We start from the raw sequence: 26950 nt of genomic DNA on the forward strand, positions 1-26950 counted from the left end.
CCCCGCCACCTGGGGCATGCCTCTTGCACAGCCCAGCGCGCTGGTCTCTGGGGCACTCGTGCCACGACTCAGTGAGGCTCCCGTCCAGTCTCTGCAGCTGGACAGAGCCGGGGTTCCCTGGACAGTTTTTCCCTGAGGAGTCCCCACACTGGCCAGGAGCGGGAAGCAGAGTGCCCTGTCTTCCCTCTCCTGTTTCTCTCCTCCCCCCAGGATAATACTGCTTCCGTGGGTGTCCCTTGGGGCGGGTCCTGTCACAGTTTATGAGCCAGCAGGGTGGTCAGCTTGATCTTGCCATCCATGGAGGCAGTGAGGCACGTCCCGCAGTCCATGGCTGTGCTCCAGTCCACAGTGACCACAGGGGCTCGGTGGCCGCCCAGGCTCAAGCAGCTCTCCAGAACCTTCTCATCCCTGCCCAGCTGCAAGACAGGAGAGGAAGCATCAGCGGGCACTGTTCACAAACACAGCCACTTTATCCACCAAACTGCCTCGAGTCTGGGGGCTGCCACCCCACTGTGAGGCCTTCCCCGGGCACACACGCCCACCTTTCCCTTCCAGAAGATTTCAGTTTAATTTCTTGGGCCGGGAAATGCCTTCACTGTCCCAACTATAGTTATTCCTTTGTTTTAGGTGGAAAACAGTATCCTATGCTCGAAAAGACAAGAGAATGTTCTCTGCCACCTTTAACTTGCTGTGGGCCACTGCCTTCTGCACCCACCCCAAACTACACCCAGTACTTTTCCTACATGGCTTACTGCTCCCCAGCATTAGATCGTGCATCTGCTGCTGTTTCCCATTTGCTTCCCCCAGGAATGCAGGCTTCAGGAGGGCAGGATGCTGGTCCTCTCCTGCATCAGCCAGCACAGTGCTGCCACACGCGGGCCGCCGAGGACGTGTGAGCCCGGCTCTCCCTCACCCACCAGCACCAGCCTCCCGGGACTCAGCCCACGGCCATGAAGAGTCGGAAGGGAACAAGGAAGGGGAGGCCAGGAGCACAGCGAATAAAGATCAATCCAGCGACAGACAACACCCATGAGTAGGGAACCCAAGTCGGCCTTCGTGGAGAAAACATCTTTAAAAATCATAGACTGTTTAAAGATTGTAAAAATGGGATCTAGAGTTCATTATATTCCTTAAGTAACTAGACCCCATAACTGGCATTTCAAAAATTATACAGAGGGAAATCTTCCAACCCATTAACTGGTTACAGAGCAAGTCTGACGGCAAATCATCAGCTCACAGTAGCCACCCTGGCCCAAGCAGAATGCCAGAACCTTCTCATGCCCAGCCAGCTGCAGGAGGACAGGAGAGGAGGAGGCACTGCAGACAAATGACAAAGGCTGATCGGGACAAATAGCAAGTGACAAAGGCTCATGATTAAAAATACACATATACACAACACACATAAAATCATACACAAAGTATAGCCTAACAAACTGAGTTTTTAAATAATAAAATACAATCACGCTGGCAAACAGCAATCTTTTTATAGTATCTTCTAATAGCAATTACAAGAAATTACAGAGCTAATTTTAAGAAGGCAAAAGCCACTCAATGCATCATCATCCGTGGAAAAGAGCCTCCCTGACGGTAAGCCCGGATTACGCGGTGCCACGCTCCAGACCAGCAGCCGGCTCCTGAATTGACCCCTGTGCACCCCCCTTCCCTCCCTCTCACTTGCCTCTACCCCTGTGGGGCCCCAAGGCCTGCCTCACTCCCTGTCCTCCCCAACTCCTCCTTCCAAAAGCCTCAAATCCATAGACCACCCTCCCCACCCCCACAGGGGTCTCCCCTGAGGACCCAGCCCCTGCCCAGCTGCCTCCGTTCAGAACCCTGCCCTGCCCCTGGTGTTGGTGTTTTGAGTGTGAGCCCCACGAGAGGAGGCTCGCACCCTCCCCGATATGCGCTCCACAGAGCCTAGGCCAATACCTGCACACGCCTGCCATCCACAGCACATGCTGTCCGCTAACCGATGAGCTGGGGTAACGAGGGCACGGACAGCCCCAAGCAGAGAACATTCTTCTTGTGTCTCTACACCTACAGACTAAATAAACACTACCACTAGGCAAAGAATTACCACTGAGGCTAAGAACTGGTTTGCCCGGTTACCAAAAACATATGCTTAGGAGCACCTGGGTGGTTCAGTCAGTTAAGCGGCCGCCTTCAGCTCAGGTCATGATCCCCAGGTCCTGGGATCGAACCCCGTCAGGCTCCTTGTTCAGCGAGGGGTCTGCTTCTCCCTCTGCCCCTCCCCCACTGCTCGTGTGTGTGTGTGTGTGTGTGTGTGTGTGTGCGCGCGCGCGCGCGTAAAAAACAAAAAAACATATGCTTAGACTACAACGCAAATCCTCATTAGTCTGTTTGATAATACTAGTAAAATAGAAGAGATTTATAATTTCAGACAATTGTACAGAAAAGTACATGAACCAGAGAAGCTCAGACATGAGAACTAAGCACATAAACTGAGGGACAAAACCAACGTGGACCACTTATATCCTGGTGTGATAAATCACACCCCAGATTTCTCCCTTGGCCAAGGACTATAATGTCCGTGACCCACGGGACCTCCAATAAACTACAGACTTCTACACCAGATCAGAGTCACTAAAGCAGATCATGGAAGCACTCGCCCAAGCGCAGCGCGTTCCCCTAACCCAACACACTTCCCAACGGTTCTCCCTATTTCTTCACGTTTTCTGTAACTGATATTATTCCCAAGGAACAAAAGCAGAGAAGGGCCAAAATCTTGTCAAATGACTGCAAATGGACAAGTAGAGAAAAGGATGAATGTCCCCACCCTGTCCCCACCCCCGAGCTGAGGATCAGGCCCCTTGCCTGACCTGCAGCCACAAGACGCCATCCACCCTGGGTCAGAGGCTTCTCCACGCTCAGCCCACTCAGCCCACACCTCCAGGGAGGAACCTCCCTGCCCACCGAGACAGGGCCCCCTCCAGTACCTTGTAGATGACGCCCCCGGTGGCAGAACACGTCAGCATGTAATTTCCCTCTGAGTCAAAAGCGAAGAGTCGGCCCCGGGGGACTTGAACCTGCTTGTAGCCGCTGTAACCCGACAGCACAAAGGGGCCCGTGGCGTCGGAGGGAAGGCCGTACTCAGACACCTTCAGGCCACTCCTGTGGATGTTCCACTGGATGAACTGCAACCACAAAGCACACCCTAAATGCTCTTTCAGCGGGGTGGCGGGGGCAGGCCTGGGAGGAGGAGGATGGACCCCAGGGCACAGGTGGTGGTTTGACAGGCCACCAGGAAAGGTAGTGGGATGACCCCTCAGTCTGTCTTTTCCCAACACAATTCAAACATATTTTTAGAGAACATCTTAGAAAGAGCCCGTAACTTCACAGCAAAGCATGAATTTTCTCTCTGGCCTGACTCCAGGAGAGGAAAAGCATAGGCAACTGCCCGTGTTTGGATTCCCACCTCTCAAGCAGGGGGAATGTTCCAAGTGATCATTATTACTGTTGCTGTTGTTTCTAGGGTTAGAACCCAACTGGGTTTTTCCGACTTAGAAGAGAGGATAAACTCCAAATATGTTCCCACTGTCTCAGTGGTGTAATCAATTCAACATGAGCAGTACCATTAAAAACTAGCTTCATGGACTGTAGTGTAATAATCCTTTAGTCTACACCGTGGACAAGCCGCCTGTGTGACCACCTCTTCACTGAGAATCCTACTCAAATAGGAAGTCAAGCTTTAACTTAAAACTCCCTTCCCATAGTTTTCAAATGAATAATTTACTTTATAATTACAGTTTTCAATGAATAATACAGGCACACAGTATAAAATCCAAAGGTACAGGAGGGTATATATGGAAACGAAGTCTTCCTCTCTCCTCTGCCTGCCAGCCTCCCACCCCCAGCTCCCTGTCCATGGATCCGAACATGTCCTTCCAGAAAGAACACGTACGGAGGCACTTATCTTCACTTTTTATCCCCCCAAACCGCCGCTTCCTTTTGACTCTGCTCAGGCCTATCTGCACTGCCCCTAGGAAGAAACTCATGCTGTGACACCCGATGACCTAGGTCAGCCCAACCCGGGGCCTAAGCTGGACCCCCCTCATCCACCTAGGGTGGGAAGACTCACTTCTGCTACAACTAGGAGGGAGGCTGGGTTCTCCCCTTTCCTCATCGCCAACTCCCACTACGCCTGTTCACACCTCACGACAGTGCCAAGACTGGTGACTCTGGCTGCCCCCCTCGTACGGATGACACGCTGCAGCAGAGAGGGGCCTGAGGCAGAGAGCCGGTAAAGGGCACGGTCAGGATTCATCTCAGCCCCTCATGCTATTCTGGTGCTCTCTGGAATCTCCGATGCTGAAGCCAGAGGAAAAGAGTCCGGGTCAAACTGCGGCTCCCACCTACCTTCCCGTCCTGGCCGATACTGTACACGGTGTTCTCGTCGTAACTGAACTCCACCGAGTAGACCTCCCCGCAGTGGGCCTTCCAGCTCATGGCGCACTCGTGCTGCTGCATATCTGAGGCGATGAGATGCCGCTAAGACCCCCACCCGGGCCCTGGGGAGGCATCCGCCCACGACAGGAGGCGTCTCTTGCCCTCCGCCCAAAGGGCAGGAACTATTCTGGAGGCAAAGGGCCTCCTGGAGCCTCCAGGTATCAGAGAGCTGACCCCTGCCAAAGAGCTCTTCCATTGTGCTCATTCTCTCCTCCAGTGTATGAATCAGTGATTTAACATTTCTAAAATTGAAGCTTTTCTCCCTGGGTCAAAAATGAGGTTCAGGAATCCCTGGGCGGAACCTGAGCTCATCTGGGAAGCGCACAAGTCTAGGGAGACAAACAAATCCTTCCGAGGCGGCCTCTGTAAGGTCCCACAGGGCGCCTGGGGGATCTGCTAGACACGGTCCCTGGTGCCCTCCCAGACTCTCGGAGTCTCCTGGGGCGGGTCTGCAGGGGCTCTTCAAGCAGCATGCCGGCTAACTCCGTTGCACACCGTTCTAATGCTCTTACCAGAAGGCACTAGCCACCCTGAGCGGACGGCACGGCCGTACTCTCATGTGTCCTCCTGGATCTCACTCAGGCCACAGGACTTGGATCACACAGCGCCAGACTCAAGGCCTGCTAAGCCCCACCACTCCTAGGTCCACAGACACCGACCGTGTGCAAGGGGACTGATTACAGAGGTTTTGAAAAGAGCAGACTTGGACCAAAGTTAAGCTCTGTTTCGAGCATCCCGAATTGGGTGGGCTTCAGCAATAGCTTCTAGTCCAGCCCGCAAAAATGCAACTCTCTTCTCTGGGCCACTGAAGGAGGGCACCAGACGGCCACGAGCACAGCTGCTTACCAAACAGCCGGATGACGCCGTCAGCCGCCCCTGTGACCAGGAGGTTCCCATTGTGATTGAAGGCTGTGCAGTTGATGGCAATGGGCTCGGGGTCCAGAGAGAACTGGAGCTAATTAAAAACAAAAACAAAAAGAAACAAAACCTAACTAAATTTGAAATTGTAGGAGAATAACCACCCAATATTCAAGACAAATCTCTCTGAAAAGGGAAGAAGATCAAGATTGGGGAGGGTACATGAGAGCATGAAAAGTGCTGGAAGGTTCCACTTTCCAACTGTGACCGTACGTAGGTGCTCACGTTACAGCTTCTCTTCTCGTTATACTGCACACCTGATTACAAGATTCTTTTGTATGTACTCCGTATTTCACTAAAACTTTAAAGATAACAAGTAAACATAAAACTACCCAAAGTGCCTCCGAGGCAAAGAGGAAGGTGAAGAAGGATCTAACTAAGCTGGGCTGTACATGGGAAAGCACTGAGAGGTGCTGGAGGACAGATGTGTGCCAGACGGGGTGGGGATAAGACCTCTCCCTCGGGGGACAGCGCAGGACACACCCCAAAGCTGGAGCAGTGGGGAGGGCAGACCGCAGGGGCCCTGAGGGAGTGTGGACAGGAAATCTGGAAGAACAGGTAGCGCTGTGACATGCGCCGGGGTCTGTTGTTCCCTGCAGCGAGTCAGGGGCACCGCCGCAGGAGGTCGTGCGGCGTCTGGCGAGGGGGCACTCAAGAGCCGGTCTAGGGCATGTCCCTGGAAGTGCACAGAAGTGGGCCGAATGGAAACAGTTTGCAGGTGGAGTTGACAATGTCTGTTCATGCGCTCTGCCGGGTGAGAGAGAAGGGTGGCTCCAGAAAGGCACGCAGTTCCTCAGTGGGGCGCATTTGCCAAGACAAGAAAAACTTGGGAGGAGAACAGACATGGCAGGGACTGTGGGCAAGAATTCGGTGGGGTCCTGATCCCTGCGCTCCGGGGAGACCCCCTCTCTACAGGCAGGTGCGACACAGCCCATCTAGAGGACAGGGACCCTTCCTGGCGTCCAGTGACCTTGGAAACCCATCTGTTCAATGCAACGGCCATACCACATTTGCGCCCCAAAACTCACTTCAATAAGAAACATCACTGCCTTCTAAATGTGTGCATTTACACATCATTTCTCTCTCTGGGGGCTGAGGGTCACAGCAGCAAGCACCCGCCACGGTAGGTGGGTAGTCCTCGGCTCCCGAGGCACGTGGGCCCAGTGGCCCCACGAGCCAGCTTCCGCATGGCTGTCACTTCTCAAGAACCTGCACGTGTCCCCACTACCTCCAGCTGCTGCTGGCAACTTTATGCAATGCTACGTTAATGGGGAGTCAGAGACTCCACTTGTCTCCTAAAAAACAAGCCACTTGATTGCATAACACAAAGTGAAAGAAGCCAATCTGACCATGCTGTAAGATTCCAACTACATGATGTGACGGAGAAAGCAAAGCTATGGAGACAGTATAAAGACCGGCAGTTGCCAAGGTCTGAGGGGCAGGGGGATGAACAGGAGCACAGAGGATCTTCAGGCTGCTTTTAGTGAAAATGGCCTGTGTGGTACCGTAATGGTAGATACACGTCCTCATACATCTGTCCGAACCCAGACAGTGTACGACACCAAGACAGAGCCCGAAGGCAGGCTGGGAGCATGAGGTGATCAGCTGTGTCACTGGGGGGGGCCTCTGTTGTAACCAGGGTGCCGCTCTGCCGGGGGGCACAGCAGGGGGTAAATGGGAGATCTCTGGACCCTCCTCCCAATCTTGATGTGAACCAGAACTGCTCAAAAAAAATTTTTAAAGCCTTTCAATATAAACAAAATTAAATTTAAAAAATTTAATAAACCACAAGGGTGCTCTAATAGGCTGTGTGTGACTTCTGAGTCTGTGGCACAATTCTGGATAACTTCAGTTGCTAGCAATCTGCCCAACTGGAGCGTTACTACTTTTCAACACTTCAACTTTGAACCTGCTTCACCAGCTGAAATCTGAGGAGACTAGTGCTTGCTTCCGCAGCACATACACTGAAATCTGAGGAGACCGAAGCAAAGAGAGGATGAAGCTCATCAGAAAGACAGTGCTACCGCAGGAGCGGGACCCCACACAGACCCACGGGGAGCCCCCCCGGGGCAGGGCCTGCACCTGCTGCTTCATGGTTTTCGTGTCCCACAGCAGCAGCCTGCCGGGAACCTGGTTAGTAGCCTTGCTGACGATATCCGGAGCTGAGAAGTCCACCTGGGAAGCGAGGCTCGGAGCGGCGGCCGAACAGACGAAGGAGGCCCCGTTGGGGCTGCAGGCAAGCGACAGGATTCTGCAATACACGTGGGGCCGGGTCAGCACTCCGCCTGCCCCCAGAGGAAGACAGGCTTCAGCTCTGAGGCGGGTCCTGCTGCGGGGATGGGGCAGAAGGCCCAGCACAGAACCAGGCCCTGCAGAGCATGGCGGCTGTGGGCCGTGGCCTCCCACTCACCTGGGCATATCATCGTTGATGCTGATCTCACACAGATTCTTCTTGGCTTCCGTGTCATAAAGACGCACCGTCCCCACACCACTGCCCAGCAAGAGCTGGAATGAGAAGGGGCGGGGGTGCAAAGCATAGCACGGGGCTCAGGCCGGGTCAGGGAGGACCACTGCGGGGCCAGGCCCACTGTGGGTGCGGGTGTGGGCAGGCTGCAGGGGTGAGGCCCCGCCTCCGCCTACCTCCCCACACTGAGGTGAAATCTGGCTAACATGGGCCTCATTTAAAAATTACATGAAGACATCAGAGGTGACCTTGAACAGAAGCGGAACTTCAAAAGGAATCTATGGACTGACTAGGCGAGAGGTATCGCCTTGGATATACCTGGAACTGTGCTGGCTCATTAAATGAGGCCCTCTGACCTTCCCTCCCTTTCTGCCAGTTTTAAATCCCAGCTGTGCCTGTCCTCCCTTCTCGATCCTCATCTACCCGCCACACCTCCCTGAGTACTGGCCCCTGGCTGCCTGCCCCAGTGGCACGTTCTGGGGACGGCTCTGGGCCTGTAATGGCCTCCAGAAAAAATAGAAAAGGTTATTCTTGCCTTCAGGCATTTGTGATTTACTGGGTAAGAAGCCTCAAAGATAATAATGGGTATGGCCAGAAGAAAGCACCAGAAGCAGGTCTGAGGATATCCCCCAGGAATATTACTTACCTTCTGACCTCAAATTAACACTGGCAAATTAATATGTTTACAGGGTAAGCTCTGAGATCCTAGTACCACAAGAATAATTCCTGCAGGTTGTCAAAAGTTATTAAAAAACAAAACAAAACTAATGAGGTTTGCCCCTTGGGCTGCCTTGTATGATCTCCTCGGAATGGAATACAGTGAAAGAAAACACTATGAATCAACTTTACCTCCTTAACTACAAAGCCTCTCTCAAATAGTGACGTCCAAAAGGGAAAAGAACACTGTACTATGTACTAATAGCACTGTAGTAGACCTGTGGGGACCCCAAACAGGACACCATCCCCACCAGCCTAACCTGCTACCCCGGGAGCCTGCCACGGGGAGGGGTCTCAGCAGGAGGAGGAGCAGCTGAGAACGTTCGTCGTGGGTTGTCAGAAACTGGACAGATGACAGGAGCTGACGGGGGAGAACGGGAGGCAAGCTGGTGTCCCCCCAGCCAGAGAGGAAGCAGCACTCCCCCACCAGACAGGTTTTCCAGGTCCCACTACCATCGGATTTCAATTCCTGTGAATCCAATAACCTCCCTGCAGCCCCCAAACACGAGCCTGCCGGGACAGTCTGGATGTGTGTGTCCCCAGGCCCCAGTAAGAGAGAAGGGAGGGGCTGGGTTTGGCTGCCTCAGCTCAGCCTGTGGTGCCAGACGCCGGGGGACGGCCTCGGGAACACCTCACGTAGACGGCAACAAGGCAGGAGTCACTCACCAGCCTGTCCCGCTTGGTGGCCCACTCCAGGGACAGCAGCGGCGACTTGGAAATGGAGGACGCTTTGGTCTGCATGATGGGGTTGAAGGACCACACTTTGATGACCCCATCTACGTCTAAGCTGGCGACCCTCCTCCCCGAGCAGTCCACTCTAAGACGGAAGGGAAGGAGGCCGTTATCATCCTCGCCCGAGCCCACCATCCTCTTCGGCTAGCACCCAGAGCATTGCTTTGCTGACTTCTCAACTGTTTCCCAAACTGCCTACACTCCAAGGATGGGCGTGGGCTATTTCTAGAAGTATTCATTCAGGCACCTGCCCAAAAACTATGAACGCAGGACCTGCTCTGTGCTGAGCCCTGCGGGAAAGAGTGGGGACAGAGCAGTGGGGCGGCGCACGCGGCCCCACGCCTGGGCAGTGGCGCCTCCTGCGGCGGGGCTCCAGAGCCACCGGGGCCACGGCAGGGAGCCCCCCACTCTCCGCAAACCACACTCCATGAGGCCTTCTCAGAGATGTCATGCTTTTACCACGCATGACTAAAAACTTGTACATGGTGAAGGTGTACCGAAAAGTAAAGCAACATAAAGCAAATGAAAATTAAGTCTCAGGGAGTTCAAAGAAAAGGTAACTTGTTCCTAAAACTCAGAGTCCCACAGTGAGAAAGGATAGAGAGGCTACCCCCACCAAGAGCAGCTGTCCACCCTCCTCGGACTCTGGAGGGATGACTATGGTCCATCAGGGACCATTCCCCGGTGGACCTCCTGCCTGCCACACCTTCACACGCACAGCCTGACAAGCCAGGCTTCCCAGGCAGCCAGCCCCTCCAGCCCAGTCAGCACTTTCCCTGCCAGGGGCCTCCCCCTGACCCCCAGACCCCAGCCCACCTGCAGTGCATGATGGAGGAGTGGTGCTCCCCGTACTCCTCCTGCCCCAGCACAATGAACGGCTGCTCGGGGCGGGCCCCTCCGCCCTCGGCACCGGCTGCAGAAGCCCGCGTCAGCGTCTCCAGCGCCTCCACACGGAGCTCTGGGCAGGGCTCGGCCTCTGGGCCACTAACCTCGGCCTTCTTCTCTGCGCTCTGGGACAAGCAAAGTGGCAACAAGTGAGCTGTGAGTGGTCCGCACATCTGGGGACCTGCTGCAGGACAGCTAGGATGCCAGGCCACAGCATGCTGGGGGAGGTTCTCCGTGGGCACAGGCTCTAGAAGGAGGAGCTCTGGATGCCGAGAGCAGCACCCAGCTTGTCCCAGGAGAGGCAGGCTCCTGCTCTGCCAATGGTGCCTCTCTAGAGACCTTCCCCCTCTCATAGGCCCTGCTGAGCGAGTAGTGGGCCAGGGGCACCCTCGCCCTGTCACAGCTGACACGACGCAGGATAGGCCGGCAATAAAAATTAGTGAGCACTTAGTAAGTGCCAGGCACTGTGTGACTACATTTGATTCGCTCATTTAATCCTACCCCAAACCATCTGAGATCCTATTATTAACCCCATTTGATGACTGTGGAAACTAAGACTGAAAGCAGAAAGTTAAGTAACTTGCCCAAGGTCAAGAGCCGGCACGGGGCAGAACTGGATGTGAAGCCAGGTCAGTCAGAGGTAGGTCTCGCCCCTCACCAGCATCCCACCACGCCGGTGCCAAGAGACCGAGGTGAATGGCCAGACATAAAGATGGAGACCCGAGGACAGCCGCAGAGCCAGAACAAGGCTGGGCCCCAGAGGGCACCCCATACACCCTGCCGCCCGGCAGGTCCGCAGCTGCCCTGGTCTCTGCCTCGCTGGTGCGCTGTTGGCCACCATGACTACGACTATTCTCCCAGACATACCCCGGGCCAGGGGGCATCCGCCAGGGCAAACCCCGCCACCCCCCACGGCTCCTGAGACTCTTTGGAGTGCTCCTCAGCATCTCAGAAAGCACAGTTCCACAGCAAAAACCTAACAGCAGGAGACAGACCTCTAAGCTCAGACAGGCGCCTTTGGGGGGCGGCTAAGCTCAGGTGCGTCTCTAATCCAACAGTGTCGGAACGGGACACTCTGAGGTCTGAGCCGTGGGGGTCTACGCCATCAGACTGCCGCCGGTGCAGGGCTGGGAAGCAGCACGAGCACCTCTGAAATTGGCAAGCAGCCCCAAAGAGAGGATAAGTAGTCAACAAGGTGACTTAGCCAGCAAATCCCTTGTGCGTTTCCCTTCAATCCGGAGCATGTGAGAGAAAGAAAGAGCTTTCCTGCCAGGAAGAGGAGACCCCGACCCATTTTCAGGAGAGAGGGGAGTCCCAGGGCTCAGCGCGGCAAGGGCCCAGGCCACAGCACAACACGGCACGACAGGGCAGCGTCTCCAGCAGGGGATGCGGGAGGAAGGGACCCTGTGACGGAGCAAGGCTGGGGGATTATGGGTTAAAGCAAGGGAAGCAGGTCTCTCCGGCCAAGCCTCAGAGAACCTGTGACCCCCGAACAGTATTACGCAGAAATCAGGAGAGGTAAGCGCACGCTCTGCACCACCCCATCTCTAGCCACAGCCTCCAAGAGTAGCCACGCGATGTCCCCACAGGCACTCATCCGCTGCCAAGACCAAGCCATACCTGCAAAGTCATAGAGAAGAGCTCCTTCCTCTCTTTGCCGTGGTCCTGCAGGCGCCGCTGTCGGTGCTGCGACCAGCTGGACTCCCCGGACGCCAGCCCGCTCAAGAGGCTCTTCCCGTCTCGGGGCCCGCACGCATTGTCCTTTCCCTTAGCGGCCTAGAGGGCGAGACACCGGGCGGTGAAGTGTCGCTTCCTGCCTGAGCCCAGGCCATGACCCTTCAGCCAGGGAGGGAAGCAGAAGCCAGAGGGCAGCTTCGCTACCCCACAGCTCCTGGGTTAAGGTTCCTCCAGGGCGATGCTGAGAGGTAGCTATAATGTTACCATCTCAGCCTAGGGGTGAGTCAAGAGTGGAACACGAGCAGTCTGGACCCCCTCCTTTCGGTTCTCCACTCCCCTGTTATAAGAGGTAGGTCACCAACTCCTCAGCCTGCCATACCCTTCACCTGCAGACAGACAGACAGACACATACAATTCCCTCATCTAACCAGAACAATTAACTCTAGCTAGGAGGCAGAAGACCGTGCTTACTAAGCGATGACTATGAGAGGGGTCAGGCCCTATGCTAGGTGTCAGAAACTTCTGCAAGCAACTCTATGTTTGGGCAATACAAAAAAAAAAAAAATATATGCAACATACAATCACCTCTCTGGAGGCAAAAAGGAACACAATACCCTCTCTTGTTTGGGGCCAAGTGTATGACTAAGCCAGCTAATGTTAACAAATACTGAGGTATTTGGAAATGATTACTAGGCAATCAGAAATTCTTAAAAGAAATTGTTGAAAACTCAAGGACCTTTGAGCAAGATACACTGGACAGGAAAGAAACTGGCATCTTCTGGCCCCTTTTCATGGCAGGAGTGATAAAGTCAACCACGGTTACAGCAAATGAATTCAATAATCCCCACCCACTTTCATGGGGAGAAGATTCTTCATCTAGAGCCTTTTATTTTTTTAAAAGATGTATTTATGAGAGTGAGCGAGCATGGGGGGGAGGGAGGAGGGAGAGAAAGAATGCCAAGCAGACTCCCTGCTGAGCACAGTGGCGGACTTGGGGCTCAATCCCATGACCCTGAGATCATGACCTGAGCTGAAACCGAGAGTTGGACGCTCAAGCGACTGAGTCACCCAGGCGCCCCTAGAGCCTTTTTAAAAGGAGATGTCACCTCATCCTTTCCAGATTATTTGGCTGGGCTGTTTCCAACCTTATTCCCACAAATTGTGATGGTCAAAACTGCTCCCCTCCCTCTGCCTTACATTACACTCCAAGCAAAGGGATCTGGATGCAAACAACCACTCAGGTTTGAGACCAACCTCTTGGGCAAGTCATCTGCACACAAGACGTAAGTGTAGAGAACGAACTCAACCAAAGTCTGCTTGTTGCTTTCTACTTCTTCTACTTCCTGGTTTTCATGTTACTACTAAACAACTTAAAACATCACAGATTCCTTGGGACCCCGGAGCCATGGGAAGAGTTAAAAAGGAAAGTTTAAAGGACTATGAGTTCACATGGAGCCTAACTATAGCCGACCTTCACAGTATTGGTTATTTCTGTTTTTCTGACTGAGGTGATCTCAAGGGTATCCACTTATGCTTGTAACAGAGGTTTCTTCTAGGGAAAGTATTTGATTCTCTACATTCTGGCTTATTTTAGGAGAAGTAGGGTTCTTAGTCAAGATAAAAGAGATAAACTTAAAAAGAAAACCCATGACAACAATAATAGCATCAAAATAGATTACTCATTGAATGCTGACCATATAGAAGGCACCGTGCTAAGAACTTTACAAATGTTCCCTTAAAATAAAGATGAGGACATTATTTTAACAGGAGAGAGTGAGGCTTAGGTTAAGTTACTGCTCCCACAGGGAGAAGTGGACAGAGGCGGAATTCCCACCCAAATCTGACAGCAAACCCCACGCTCTGAGAAACCCGATGAAAGCAATAGCATGAAAAGAGCACAGAGAAGAAAGTGACAGTGAATAGAAATAAAAAAAGAGAAAGAAAGAAAAGAAAAGAAGAAATGTCATGTTCCCAGAGCTAAATAACATAACAAAGACAAGGCCCTTCTCACAGTACTTCTGGCCATTTTTGAGAAGTAACTCATGGTTCGTGGAACCCTGAAGAGGCTCCACAGTTTTAGAAAGTGCAATTAGACTTCTCTTACCTACGGAGAAGCGGTGGTTGAGATATACGAGAAGGTCTTGAAACTATGGCGTACCTCACATGGCCCCCAGGCGGGCTGTGCTCACTCCCTGGGAGGTGATCCAAGGGTGCCGGCCCTCATTATACGAATCCACTGATTCCTCCCCATATCTCTAATCAAGAGGGCAAATCAGACTGAAGACTTCCACAAGGGTAGCTATACTTGTATCAGACAAAATAGACTTTAAGCCAAAGACTATAAGAAACAAAGAAGGTCATTATGTAATGATGAAGGGGTTCATCCAGTAAGAGGATGTGACGCTTGTAAGTATTTATACACGTGACACAGGACCACTTAAATATATACAGCAAATACCAAGGAGAAATAGGCAGCACCTTCAACAGTGGAAAGACCATCCAGACAGAAAATCAATAAGGAAACACTGCACTTGAACTACATTTTAGACGGACCTTTAGATGGACCTAAAAGACAGATACAAAACATCCCATCCAAAAGCAGAATATACACCCTTCTCAAGCACATGGAACATTTCCACGATAGATCATGTTAGGCCACAAAACAAGGCTTAATAAATTTGAGAAGACTGAAATCGTATCAGGCATCACAATCATATCAAACTACAAGTCAATCATAAGAAAGTCTAAAAATTCACAAGTATGTGGAGATTAAACAACACGTTCCTGAACAACCAATGGATCAAAGCAGCAATCAGAAAGAGAAACTAAAAAATATCTTGAGAGAAAATGGAAACATGGCACACCAAAACTTAAAAGATGCAGGAGGTGCAGTTCGAAGAGGGAAATTCATAGCAATAAATGCCTGCATCAAGAAACAAGAAAGATCTCAAATGAACAACTTCCTCAAGGAACTAGAAAAACAAATGAAGCCCAAAGTTAGAAAAAAAGGAAATAATAAAAATTAATGAAATAGAGACTAAAAGGACAACATAAATGATCAACAATATAGCCAGTTTTTTAAAAGATAAACAAAATAGACAAACCTCTACCAAGAGAAAAAGAGGACTCAAAAATAAAGAATTCCAAAACATGTCTCTAAAAGAAAGCTCTCACATTCTAACAGAAAAGACAAAAAAACCAACAGTAGAGGCCATGTTTTCTGGTTAAACATGGCTATGGCAACTCCACAGTCAGCTATGTAAACCGCAAGGAAGAGAAGGAAGATCACTTTCCTGGGTTGACAGCTATTTTCCAAAATAATGGGATCCAGGCAAGTGAGGAAGTCTCAAAAAGCCTGGACCAACTATTATGCAGTTGTGACAGATTTATCAGCCTGACCAAGAGATATTTACACTGGACATTAGAGAAGAAAAGGATCCATACAATATTACATTCATGCCCTGCAAGTACATGGACCACAAGGGATCCAGCCTGGGGCCCAAGGGTGGGGAATGCCACAGAGGGCAGACAGGTACTCCGTGGCCACTCTCTTCCTCCCCTGCTCACCCGCTACACCTGAGAAATCGTGCCTCTTCTCTTTTCAGTGCTGTGCTTTTTTTTTTTTTTTTAAGATTTTATTTATTTATTTATTTATTTGGCAGAGAGAGACACAGAGAGAGAGGGAACACAAGCAGGGGAGTGGGAGAGGGAAAAGCAGGCTTCCTGCTGAGCAGGGAGCCCGATGCAGGGCTCGATCCCAGGACCCTGGGATCATGACCTGAGCCGAAGGCAGACTTAACCAACTGAGCCACCCAGGTGCCCCTCAGTGTTAAGTCTTAAGAGCATTCAATGAGCCCATACTGATGGAAGAGAGAGGCTTGAAATGGACTTCAAATTCCTCTAGCTGATACAAAAGTCACTTGTAGCACTTCCCCAGCCCAGACAGGACATACAACATGAAGAACAAAGGCAGGGCTTCCCTCCAAGTCAGAATGGCAAGGAAGTTTCCGGTACGTCCTCAGGTAAGGGCTGGACCATCCTCCAAAATGGAAATTCAAACAGGTGTCAACAAAAGGCACCACAATGAACTGAAAAACTGCTTTTATAATGAGAGTAGTTTATGCCAAGGGAGCCATGGACCTACACGTGACCTATGAGATCTGGCTTAGAGTGTCTCCTTCAGCTGCATCTCATTATTTGCTCAAGAAGGGTGAACAACAAAAAATGATAATGTACTAAAAGCTGATGAATGCAGCTCTCCATGGAACACTTTAATAAGTAGGTTAAGGTAAACTTGTGTCTAACTACAACTGTACCTAACTTAAACAAATGTTTACTCTGATGAAACTGGTAATTCAGTTTGGTTTTTTTTTTTTAAGATTTTATTTATTTATTTTACAGGGAGAGACACAGCAAGAGAGGGAACACAAGCAGGGGAGTGGGAGAGGGAGAAGCAGGCTCCCCACTGAGCAGGGAGCCCAATGTGGGGCTCGATCCCAGGACCCTGGGATCATGACCTAAGCCGAAGGCAGACGCTTAACGACTGAGCCACGCAGGCGCCCCTGGTAATTCACAGTTTTGAAAGCAAACCTCATAAAAGTCTTAACTACCAGATTCACATGACGTTCCAAATGGTCCAAATTATATTGTCATATTCCATCACAATCTACCTGTCTTCTGCAGTTCAGAACAAATATTTTAACCTGTGTTTTATCACTTCACCTTTGCATTTCTCTCTGGAGAGAGAGAGAAATTAATTTTCTGTGGCCTGAGCAGAGTTTACCAGGCAGTCACCCAGATGGGGCAAGAAACAGGTTCCAGTAATCTGGTCTCGCCTGAAGTAAAACAAAGCTACCCAGAAGACAGGACCTCATCACACATAAAATTATAGAACAAAAGTCGTGGGAAAGGGCTCCCTTTTCCTCCATCCCATTAAAATCCATGGAAACAGCCCCAAGGGCAACTGTTCTTACCGCTGATGTCTCAGTAGCTATGAAGTAATTTGATGCTATTAAGAGTTACAAATGCAGAAGTCTGCTTTCTTTACATTGCAGCCAATTAAAGGTTATCTCTATAATAACCGGCAGTCCATCGCTTCCTGAGTGGGAGTGGAAGGAATGGCATCAGAAGGCTGGAGGGGAGGATGGAGTGCAAGTGCAAGCTGGGTGAGCCAGCAGGGCAGGTGCCCTCAGGCACTATGGTAACAGAGATCCCAGAGGAGCTTGAGAGCTGTGGTTTTCGAGTTACTTCCATTTGTTTCTTAAATTTTGCCTCCAGAGTCCTATAAAGCCCAGAGTGCATCACCATATGTTGTGCCATGTATAATGCCATGAACATTTCAGGAGTAATGACCAATAGTTACAACGACCCATCACAAGTGGGCAAAATGCTGACGTGATTGAAATGTACAATGTTATATATAAATAATTATTTAAAACAGGAAAGCCGGATTATTTTATTTATTGCTAATGTAATAACACAGCTTGTTTTTCTTTTGCTTCTTAATAATAAAGGGAGAAAGAGTCCTGCTGTGTCAGAAGTGAAAAAAAGACTCCGTGCTTCATAGGCGCTACCAAAGCAACGTGGCTCATTAAAAAGCCAATGTCATTTTCTGTAAGTTAAAAGCAATGTATCATTAAAATCACAGGAAGCAATCATACAACTAACTGCATTTGGTACTGGTAAGAGAGCATCTCGAATTGTACACTCAAATTTGGCGTATTAATTGTAACAGAAGAATTAAAACATTAGAATGTGCCCCGGAGGAGGAGCAGGATGGTGACGGGTGTAGAAATCATGTCACATGGGAAAACAGTGGAAGGGAGATGGAAGAATGAACAGAGAGTGCTCAGCATGGAAAGATAGGACGTGTCCTAACAAAAAGCCTTATTCTATGTAGCTCAAAGGGCAAAGGTAAGATCAGCAAATAAAAATTATAGAGGTTTCTACAAACAGCTAACAGGCACACAACCCCACATCAACAAGTAGTGAGCTCCACATCACAGGAGGCAATCAATCAGAGGATGTGCTCCTCCACAAAACAGAAGGGGGTGCCAAATGATCGTTAAGCTTCCTCCAACTCTAGACTTCTGATTTTCTTGAACCTCAAATACACTAGTTATTTTCAGAATTGAAACATCAATGCAAAGTCTAATTAACAAATTAAGAAAACCACAAGTGACCCACCACTGGATTTTTCAGATGGTAGACATCTATCGCCCCCATTCATGGAATGGAAAGAGAGCTGCTACCTTCACTCTGTTAACATACCACACACACAGTGACCCAACTTCTGTTGGAATATATTTTAGAGGCAAGGACTGCTTGCTGAGAACTGCATTCTCACCCTCAACCCTTGAACATGAACTGTACACACAATTTCCAAACCCATTCCCATCTCATGATGTGACACTTAGTTCCTGAACACATGAAGAACAAAGCCGCAGGCTTAACCCCAAAGAATCCATCCTCGTGTTTTCTTTCATCTTAAGTCAATGAAACTGAATTTCACAAATTCATGCATTTTTTAAGAGACCTATTGCCCCATCCATCATCTATTACACTTAGAAAATATTGAACTGTGACAGAGATTGGCAGAGCAAACGGTAAAACTTACTCAGCCACATTCCACAGAACTGGAATTCACAAAAACAGCCGTGGGTATCACCAGGATGGCTCTGTGCCGGCCGCAGGCCTCCTGAATGCCAGGTGGGAGTCATTTTGCATGGCTGGCACCTTAGGTCTCAGAGCTGAGTCGGGAACCCAGGTAGGCCAGGGCCTTCTCTAATATGACCAGCACTGATACAATGTCCTGGGGGTGCCCAAGTGCAATGAATTCTCCCCCTAGGCAGGACATGTATTCGTGGCACCCCAAGCAAATCGGGGTCACTTTAAGCCATCTGAGCAAAGACGCTCAACAAGGAGCCGGGGCTGAAAGCACATCTCCTGACTCCAAAGCCTGCACTCTTTCCTCTCCAGCGTCCTGCTCAAGCGGCTGCACTTCCACAGCGAAACAGCCCTGCCAGCCCTGGAGCAGACCGGTTCCAGACCCCGCTTCCCGGCCGCAGGGGGCAGCCCCGAACTGTTGCATCACTCGCAACCGTTCTGGAGCCAAGGGTGGTAGGAGAGGAAGCCAGCGATTATGACGACTGACTTTATCTGTAACGAATAAAAATACATTAAAGGAGAAAGGATCCCTGTCCAGGCAATGAAGCGTGACAGTGGGTCTGTTAAACTTTCACTCCAGAAGGCACTGCTGCTGAGAGCAATGAATTCTGACCATCTCTGCCAGGAAAACTCCTCAGTGGGACCTACGGCTGTTTTGGACACAAACTGGAGTAAAAGAAATTCTCTTGCGAGCTTCTATAAAAGTTAAAAATAGCCAAAGGCCTTTGCGGAATCAGTAAATCCCAACTTGTAAAAGCAATGCACTAATTCAGAAGTAACTCTAATTTACTCCTTCTCTACACACTGCTTTAGATCATCAAAAATTCAAAATTCCAGAATTGCCTGAATTCACCCTCGAGCCACCACATCACAGTCACAAGCTCTCATGAGTTCAGAGCAATTTATGAGGAAAAGGGAAGAGATTCAAAGTGCCCTTCTCACTGTCAGGCAGCCGCTCCCCAGGCTGTCACAGGCTTTCAGGCTCGGCACAGGAGTGCAGGCGGTGTAGAGGGCAGGGGGCTGGGGGAGAGGTCCCTCCAGGGCAGACGAGGGTCTGAGACCTTGCTCATGGCACCCGCCCCCCTCCCGCCTCACTGTGCCCCTCCCCAGATGGAAGAGGGGAAGGGGGCGGGCGGAGGCTGTGCGAGGTAAGATTTCCTCCTCACTGCCTCAGCGCCTCCACTCTACTCTTCTCTACGCCCTCACCCTGCAGCGCCAACACGTAACTGTGAGGGGAAGGCAGGGAGGAAGGAAGAAAGAGAGCGTGATGTGAAGTCAGGATCTCACCAGCACACCAGAGAAATCAGTCCTAAGGAGAGAACAAACAAGGTCGGAAAGTGCAGTCAGCGGTCAGGGGCCTCTTGGCAGGAGTTAGAAAGGCAGGCCTTGTGCTCACCTGGCCGCCGAATGGCTCCTTCTTGGTCGAGCTCTGAGCCTGAGAGGGACCCTGGGCAGGCGACAACCTTGAGGGGCTCTTCTTACTCTGAGGCAGCAGAGAGGACAGGAAACCCACTCGAGGCGACTGGGACAGGGAAGTGTTCCTTTGGCTGCACACCATGGCTCTGGACAAGCAGACACATAAGGTCACAGGGCTGAAGGGGGACCCGAGGGAACCCAAAGCACAGGCCTCCTGGGCTCCGGATGGCACCAGGTTCATGGCCCGGCGTTCAGGCGGCATTATCCTTGGGACGGTTTCCTGTACCCAAGGGAGCCGGCAACCTCTCTGGCACAACGGTGAGGCCCGCAGTGCTCTGAGGGCCCAGCAGGGCTCGGAGCTGTGCTGTCCACTAGCCCCCGGCTACACGGGCCACTGAGGCCCTGAAATGCGGTCAGTCCCAAGTGCGATGTGCTGGAGAGCAGCACACACGCTGGAATTCAAGCCTTAGCATGAAAATGGTGCAAAATATCTCCCGAATTCTTTGTTTCTATTCATCCCACGCTGAAATGATATTGTGGACATATCGGGCTAAATAAAATATGTCATAAAATTAACTGCACCTATCTGTTTTTACTTAGTTGAAGTACAAATTTTTTTTTTTTAAGATTTCATTTATTCATTTGAGACACAGAAATACAGAGAGAGAGAGCATGAGCAGGGGGAGAGGCAGAGGGAGAAGCAGGCTCTCCACCGAGCCAGGAGCCCAATGTGGGGCTCGATCCCAGGACCCTGGGATCATGACCTGAGCTGAAGGCAGATGCTTAACCATCTGAGCCACCCAGGCACCCGAAGTACAAATTTTTAAGGGATGTTTCTGGCTTGCCCTTGATTTCCACCCAACCGGGCTAGCTGAGATACTAGGGCACTTTCACCCAGTACAGCACTTGGCCACGTGTAGGTTTGGAATCTGCCTGCCTGGCTTTGCATCCTGACTCACCAGCTGTGTGACCACTCTGTGCCTCGGGTTCTTCAACTGCTACATTATTCTCATCACCTGGGGCCTCTACTTTAACTGGCTATATTTTAAGGTTGCCTCTCTTCCCCTCTGCCTACCGCTTCAAACCCTCGGACGGGAGCGAGCTTCCACCACAGATTGCATCCAACCTGTTGGGTGCCAACCTTTTCATCTTCGAGGCACTCCTTTACACACACACACACACACACACACACACACACACACACACACACACTCTTCCAGAGGCTTTACAACAGCATCTGTGTTTATTTATCCAGATGTACATTTGGATGTGCGGGCCCCCTCCCTCAGGGCAGGTTCAGAGGCTAGAAGGCCTTAAAAGCCAGGGGACTTGACTCAGAAAGCTCAGGTGGGAACAGTGAGAGCCAAGGAGGCACTCTGGCAATTCCGTGTCACCAGAAATAGGGGAGTCAGGGTGAGGTGACAGGGGTCAGATGAGAGGAGGGGACCCCCCCTGCCCCCAGGCAGGCACACACTCACAGTTCCGAGTCCCCCAGGCGGTCCATGTTGGAGACATAAGGAGGCAATCTGTGCTGGACCAAGGCCTCCCCCTCCTCAGGCTGCAGCTCCTCTTTCTTCAGGCGGTGGATTTCAGCTTGCAAGGCGAAAAGCTACGTAGCGACAGAGTGAGTTAGACGGTGCTCTCACCTCATCTTCCCTCCACTAAGGAGCAGTGGGCACATCACGTCCAACACCCAACCTCACTGGCTCCAGAGGCCCCTGGGCCTAGCCTCGGGGTGCCGGCCTCACCCTCTGCTCACTGCCAAGCGGGAAAACAGGCCACTGCTAGCTGTCCCTTCACTGCACTGAGGTGAGAAGCCAACAACTGTCAGACACACAAATCCTACTTTCTTTCTTTTCATCAACTGACTTGCTTCTCCCTGAATTCATAATATATACATTTCCTCCTGAATTATATATATACATATATATACAAGCACCCAAAATGCAAACAGCTTATAGTCTTCCTTTTTCTGGAAATATGGCCTACAGTTACCTTAATTTCAACAACAGAGAAGTGCTCCTCAGACAAAGTGTAAAGGCAAATGTGGGTCCCCTGGCTCCATCGTTTTACCCAACTAGAGGCTCACGGAGCTGAGCAGAACAATGAAATTATACGTGGGTTGTTTACAACACAGATGTGGATATACAGGACCGGGGGTACGAAAGAGACATAGGAAAAGCACACAGTCTTCCTCCTCTCAAAGTTCATTACCATTGCTATGTTGTTCTTGCTACACACGGGACTTAAAATATGAACCTGACTGGGGCGCCTGGGTGGCTCAGTCGTTAGGCGTCTGCCTTCGGCTGAGGTCACGATCTCAGGGTCCTGCAATCGAGCCCCACGTCGGGCTCCCTGCTCCGAGGGGAGCCTGCTTCTCCCTCTGCCACTCCCCCTGCTTGTGCTCCCTCTCTCGCTGTCTCTGTCAAATAAATAAAATCTTAAAAAAAAAAAAAAATATGAACCTGACCTCTGGTTTTCAGAGACTATTACAGCCCCCAAATCTCCATACTGACTCTCTGGTGACTCACTTGCATCTGAGATTAGTGCTTTCCTATTTTTAATCAGCCCTCCACCACCACTACCTAATTTCACACACGAAAAGCAGAAGTTCTTCCCAAGAAGCGTGTTCAGAACAAACCTTCTGGCGAAGAACTTCATTTTCTTCTTGAACCTGGTTGGTCCTCTGGCATTCCGCATCAAAGTTCAGGATCACGGGAACTGGTGCACAAAGTTAAAGAAAAAGCCTGCCTGCGCAATGCTTAAAAGCCCTTCCCAAACTCTTGACACAGCAGCAAAACCCTTAAACATGAGTCACAGGGAGCAGAGGACAGACTTGGTCCTGCAGCCTCTCCACAGCTGTATGGAGTCTCTCCCTAGAGCTGGGTCTGGCCTTCCTCCAGACACTCGCACCAATTTAGCTGGTCAGCGCACAGAGAGGACGTGAATCTAAACCTGAGCGTTTTCTCCCAAACACTGGCAGTAAGGAGCTCACATTCACTGGGCTTTGCAGCCAGTGCAAGCCGGAGCAAGGTCAGTGCAGCCACTGAGAAGGAATCCCAGGGGCCGGCTGGTCTACCATCTGGGCAGAAGGCTCAGCCACTTGGCTTGCCCCTCCCCAGACCGAGCCTCTTCCTAGCAAAGGTGTAGACTGAGGAGAGAGCTTTCTGCAGACTGGACAGTCCCATGTCATGCTATGAATATCCACGTTCTAGGTCAGGGTGTCAACCTTTCCCACCACCTTAAACAGCTTCAGTCAAGAGGAGTACAAAGGGCCTCAGTCCTGGGGAAGTGAACTGTGGCTCAAATGTGTGACCTAGTTTGCAGGGCACTGTCATGCAATGAAAAGACCTTCAGTGACATTTCCAATTTCCCTAGAGGGCCCATATGGTCATGTCATAACCAATGGCCTAAGCCCCCTGCTAGTTTAGCCTGAAAGCCCTCAGGATAAAAAGCAGTAGGGGATTTTATACCTGGCAAGGGTGGAATTCGCACTCAGACCCACAGCACAAATGGGGCACCCTTCCTACCCCCACCAGCTGTCCCTCCCAGAGGCCAAAATGGCCACCTGTGGGTAGGCCTCTACAACACCCCATTTATCAGTGACTCACCAGGCAGCTCCCTCCAAACCAGGTTCTCTTCTCCTCTAGAATTCCAGCCTAAAGAGCATGAGCATTAGGGGATGTCCTGCGCCTCAAGAAGGCAGGCTTTCTAAGATAAAATGGTAAACATGGTGGACTACAAATTATTTACATTCTCCCTCTCTTAAATATCCATACACTTTTTCTTAAAGGTGCTCTGTTTTCTAGCAAGTTGAGGAACACTGAGGTCACTGCCAGGGAGTGACCCAAACGGGAACACAGGAAGGAAGTTCTAGCCCAAGAAGTATTCTGACCTGCTACCTGATCTCAACAAAGGCAAGTAATACCCTCAGGGGCATAGGGCTTGCACAGACAGGGTATTCTCAAGGCTGGTCAGTGGTACTGAGCAGCAGCTGCCTACCAACCCCTGCACCTACTCAGCCGTATCTGAGGGCTCCTGGCAGAGCCAGGCATCGTACCCCCTCTGCTACGACTGTCCCTGCTCATGCATGTCAGCTCTTACTTCAGCAGTGGCACAACGAAGACTTATGATTTCCTGGCCTGCTGACAAAAATAACCACAATCTGTCCAGCCCCCTCACGTAACACATGACAACGATGCTTGGGCATTTTGTAGAACAAACAAATGCATCAAGAGCAGCGGCCACTGATCATGTTGTCTGGAAGCCCCAGACCAGGCCCACAGCCCTAGGCGGCTGAGAGGATATGCATGCACTGAAACAGGACACTCAGGAAGTTGTGCAGGGACACAATGAAGGTATCGGCCCACTGTCGAGAGAAGTAGGTAGCAAAGGTGGGGTTGGTGTCTGGGGATGGCAGGAAGGGCAGGACAAACCAATCCTTCCACTCAGCCTGGTTCTGGAGCTCTGTGGCCTGCTTTGCAAAGAACTCTTGAGCTTTGTCATTTCGGTTTGTCTGCCAAGACAAAGAGGACATAGCAAGAAGGGGTAAGAGACAGAAGTCCAGAATTAAGATTTGTCATTACTGCACAAAAGAGAGCCTCTGGATATCAGCCTGCCAGGTAAGTAGCCAAATATAATCTACAAACGCCACAAAGGACATCACTTTTCTCAAGTTCCTTGTAATTTCCAAGAAGTTGGTTTAAACTGAAGCCCTGAAGATAAATGCCATCCTAAAAATTAATTCCTAGTTGATTTTCAAATAATCTAAGTGACTTATTCCCCCAGGTGAGCTATAATCTATTACTCAAACTTTCGCCCAGCTACTTATATCCTCTGAAACACCACCCAGGCTTATGTGCTTAAAACAAGAGAGGAAACAGGAATGAGGAAGACAAGTCAGCTGATCTACAGATGAGAAGGCGGAAAAAAAGTAGGAAAAGAGTCAAAAATAATTTGCACTGTGACTGTTCCACCCTTTCCCAAAGGAACACAGAGAGTTCTCCCTAGAAATTAAAAGAAAATCTATTTCGGGGTCAAAGAACTCTCTCCAAGGAATCCCTGAAGGAACAAGCACCTGGATGGTGTAGACGAGATAAAAGCGGAACAGGCTGGTTTTCAGCTTGTTGATGGTGGGTCTATATATATCTTCCAAGCGGCTGAAGAGCCGCCGTTCCAGGTAGCTCCAATAATCCCGAAGGGCAGCCAAGTCATACACCTGCATTAACTGCTGCAGCTGGTCCACAATCTTGTCCACCTGGTGGAGAATGATGGGATGGAGAAGGTGGTGAAGGACAAGAGGGAATTTTCCCATCACTTCACAGAGCTAATACAGTTTTTTCCTCTTGCTGTGGCTTCTGAATGTTAGAGGTGGTTGTTTTTTTTTTTTTAATTAGCAATCTATAAAACATTCAAAACATAGTAGTGTAATAGCTTTTGAGTTATTTTCTGATTTTAGATATGTGGTTTGACCCCCTAGCAAGCATGGAAATTTCAAGCGTAAAAGCACAGAGCAGGAGACCTGAGTCTAGGTCTTGAATCAGTGTCTGGCTTACTCAAGCAACTTGACAATGTTACTTTGACTCTTTGGTCTCCAATGCCTAAGATTTCAGAAAACAAAACAGAGAGACAACCTCCATCATCCTCCTCCCAGCTCCACCATTCCAGGAGTTCTAGACTCACGGAGATACACGGACTGACTCCTTCAAGTCAGGGAAGCTCCACCAAAGCCCTGGCAGCTGCTCAGACTGTCAGCCAAAGAAGACACCTCTGTGTGAGAAATCACACCGGAGGACACAGTCTGGAAAAGGTTTTAGATGCCAACCCAACACCCCCATCTTACAGAGCACGACACTGCGGCTTGGACAGCTGGAATCATTTGCTTTTGCCACTGAGTACCGCTAACTTTGGCAAGACAAGAACCCAGGTCTCCTAACTTCCCCAGGGTTCTTGCTAGCTCACTGCCTCTCTCAGTTCACCTGTCAACACCAATTAGGACTCAGCAAACAAACAAATCACACACATATACATTCCAAGAACTTCTCAAGAGAAAGTCATGTCTGAGCAGGGGAAATATAATGTTTTAAAATGTACAAGGTCTTCCTCAACTGCGGAGACAAAACTGCCAGTAAGTCACCCACAATGCCATTTTAAACAAACACCAGAAGATACCTGAACTCAGCTAACTAACATTTTGGGCTGCAGATGCCTTTGCTCTCAATGCTAACTTCTGAATATTTCTGTTGCCCAAACTTAACTATCTACCCAACCTTAGCTCCTAAAACCCTTATCTCCATCCTGGCCAGATGACCAGCATCTGCTTGGAGGCTGAAGTGGATGGAGGACAGACACCTGGACCAGGACTCAGGGCACCTGGGCTCCAGCCTCAGCGATGCTCCTGACTCGCTGGGAAACTTCAGGCAAGTCACGTCCCCTCCTGAGGACCTCAGTTCCTCCTGTGTCAAGCGAGGGCCAGACGCGCTGATGTCAACAGTCGCCCCCGGCGCGGTGACAGCGCCGCTCCCGCCCTGGAGGGCATGGTGGGGGGGAGCCCGCTCCGGTCTCCCTCGGGGCCGCCTCTGCCCGCACCGCGCCCGCCGGCCCCTCACCCGGAACCCTTTCTCCTTGTCCGCCTTGATCTCGGCGTCCAGCTGCCGCAGCGTGTGTGTGAAGCCGCGGAAGAGCAGGTACTCCCGGACCAGCTCGTCAGTGCGCTCCACGGCCTCCGCCATCGCTGCGCCAGCGCCGTGAGCGGTCGCGGCACGCGACGGACGGAGGGGCGGGGCCTGGGCCGCGCAGGGCGGGGCGGGGGCGGGGCCGGGAGCCGGCGCCAATCACGTCACGCCGCGGCCCGCCTACCCGCCCGCACGCATCGCGCGCGGCGCGCCTGCGGCCCCGCCTCAAGCCCCGCCCCCAGCCCTGCCTAGCCGCTTCCGTCAGCAGCCTCCGGGAAGAGCGACTGGACCACCCGTTGCTCGCCTGAGTTTGCAGGCGTCCCTGGCGCCGGCTTTG

The 26950-nt window shown here is 51.0% G+C and overlaps 1 protein-coding gene across 3 annotated transcripts; it reads right to left on the reverse strand.

The window, feature by feature from the left end:
• Positions 1-102: 102 nt before the first annotated feature.
• On the reverse strand, positions 103-26705 carry WDR91 (WD repeat domain 91). Of its 3 annotated transcripts, XM_025854952.2 has the most exons (16): positions 26548-26677; positions 25622-25708; positions 25017-25196; positions 24248-24455; positions 22581-22663; positions 21418-21548; positions 19920-20085; positions 11801-11956; positions 10112-10305; positions 9230-9380; positions 7793-7887; positions 7465-7633; positions 5311-5419; positions 4375-4487; positions 2955-3152; positions 103-416 (listed from the first exon to the last, which is right to left on the reverse strand). In XM_025854952.2, exons 3-16 carry the CDS (start codon positions 25161-25163, stop codon positions 252-254), a joined length of 2085 nt encoding a protein of 694 aa, XP_025710737.1. In that variant the 5' UTR covers positions 25164-25196; positions 25622-25708; positions 26548-26677; the 3' UTR covers positions 103-251. The 3 variants fall into 3 exon arrangements, with proteins under 3 accessions (XP_025710737.1, XP_025710736.1, XP_073755336.1); XM_025854951.2 differs by lacking the exon at positions 25622-25708 and having other exon boundaries at positions 26548-26705; XM_073899235.1 differs by lacking the exons at positions 24248-24455; positions 25017-25196; positions 25622-25708; positions 26548-26677 and adding an exon at positions 23551-24237 and having other exon boundaries at positions 22581-22660.
• Between the last annotated feature and the right edge of the window lie 245 nt (positions 26706-26950).

The sequence above is a fragment of the Callorhinus ursinus genome, unplaced genomic scaffold (assembly GCF_003265705.2).
Source record: "Callorhinus ursinus isolate GAN/ISIS: 27379988/994484 unplaced genomic scaffold, GSC_fseal_2.0 scaffold12, whole genome shotgun sequence".
Lineage (NCBI taxonomy): Eukaryota > Metazoa > Chordata > Mammalia > Carnivora > Otariidae > Callorhinus > Callorhinus ursinus.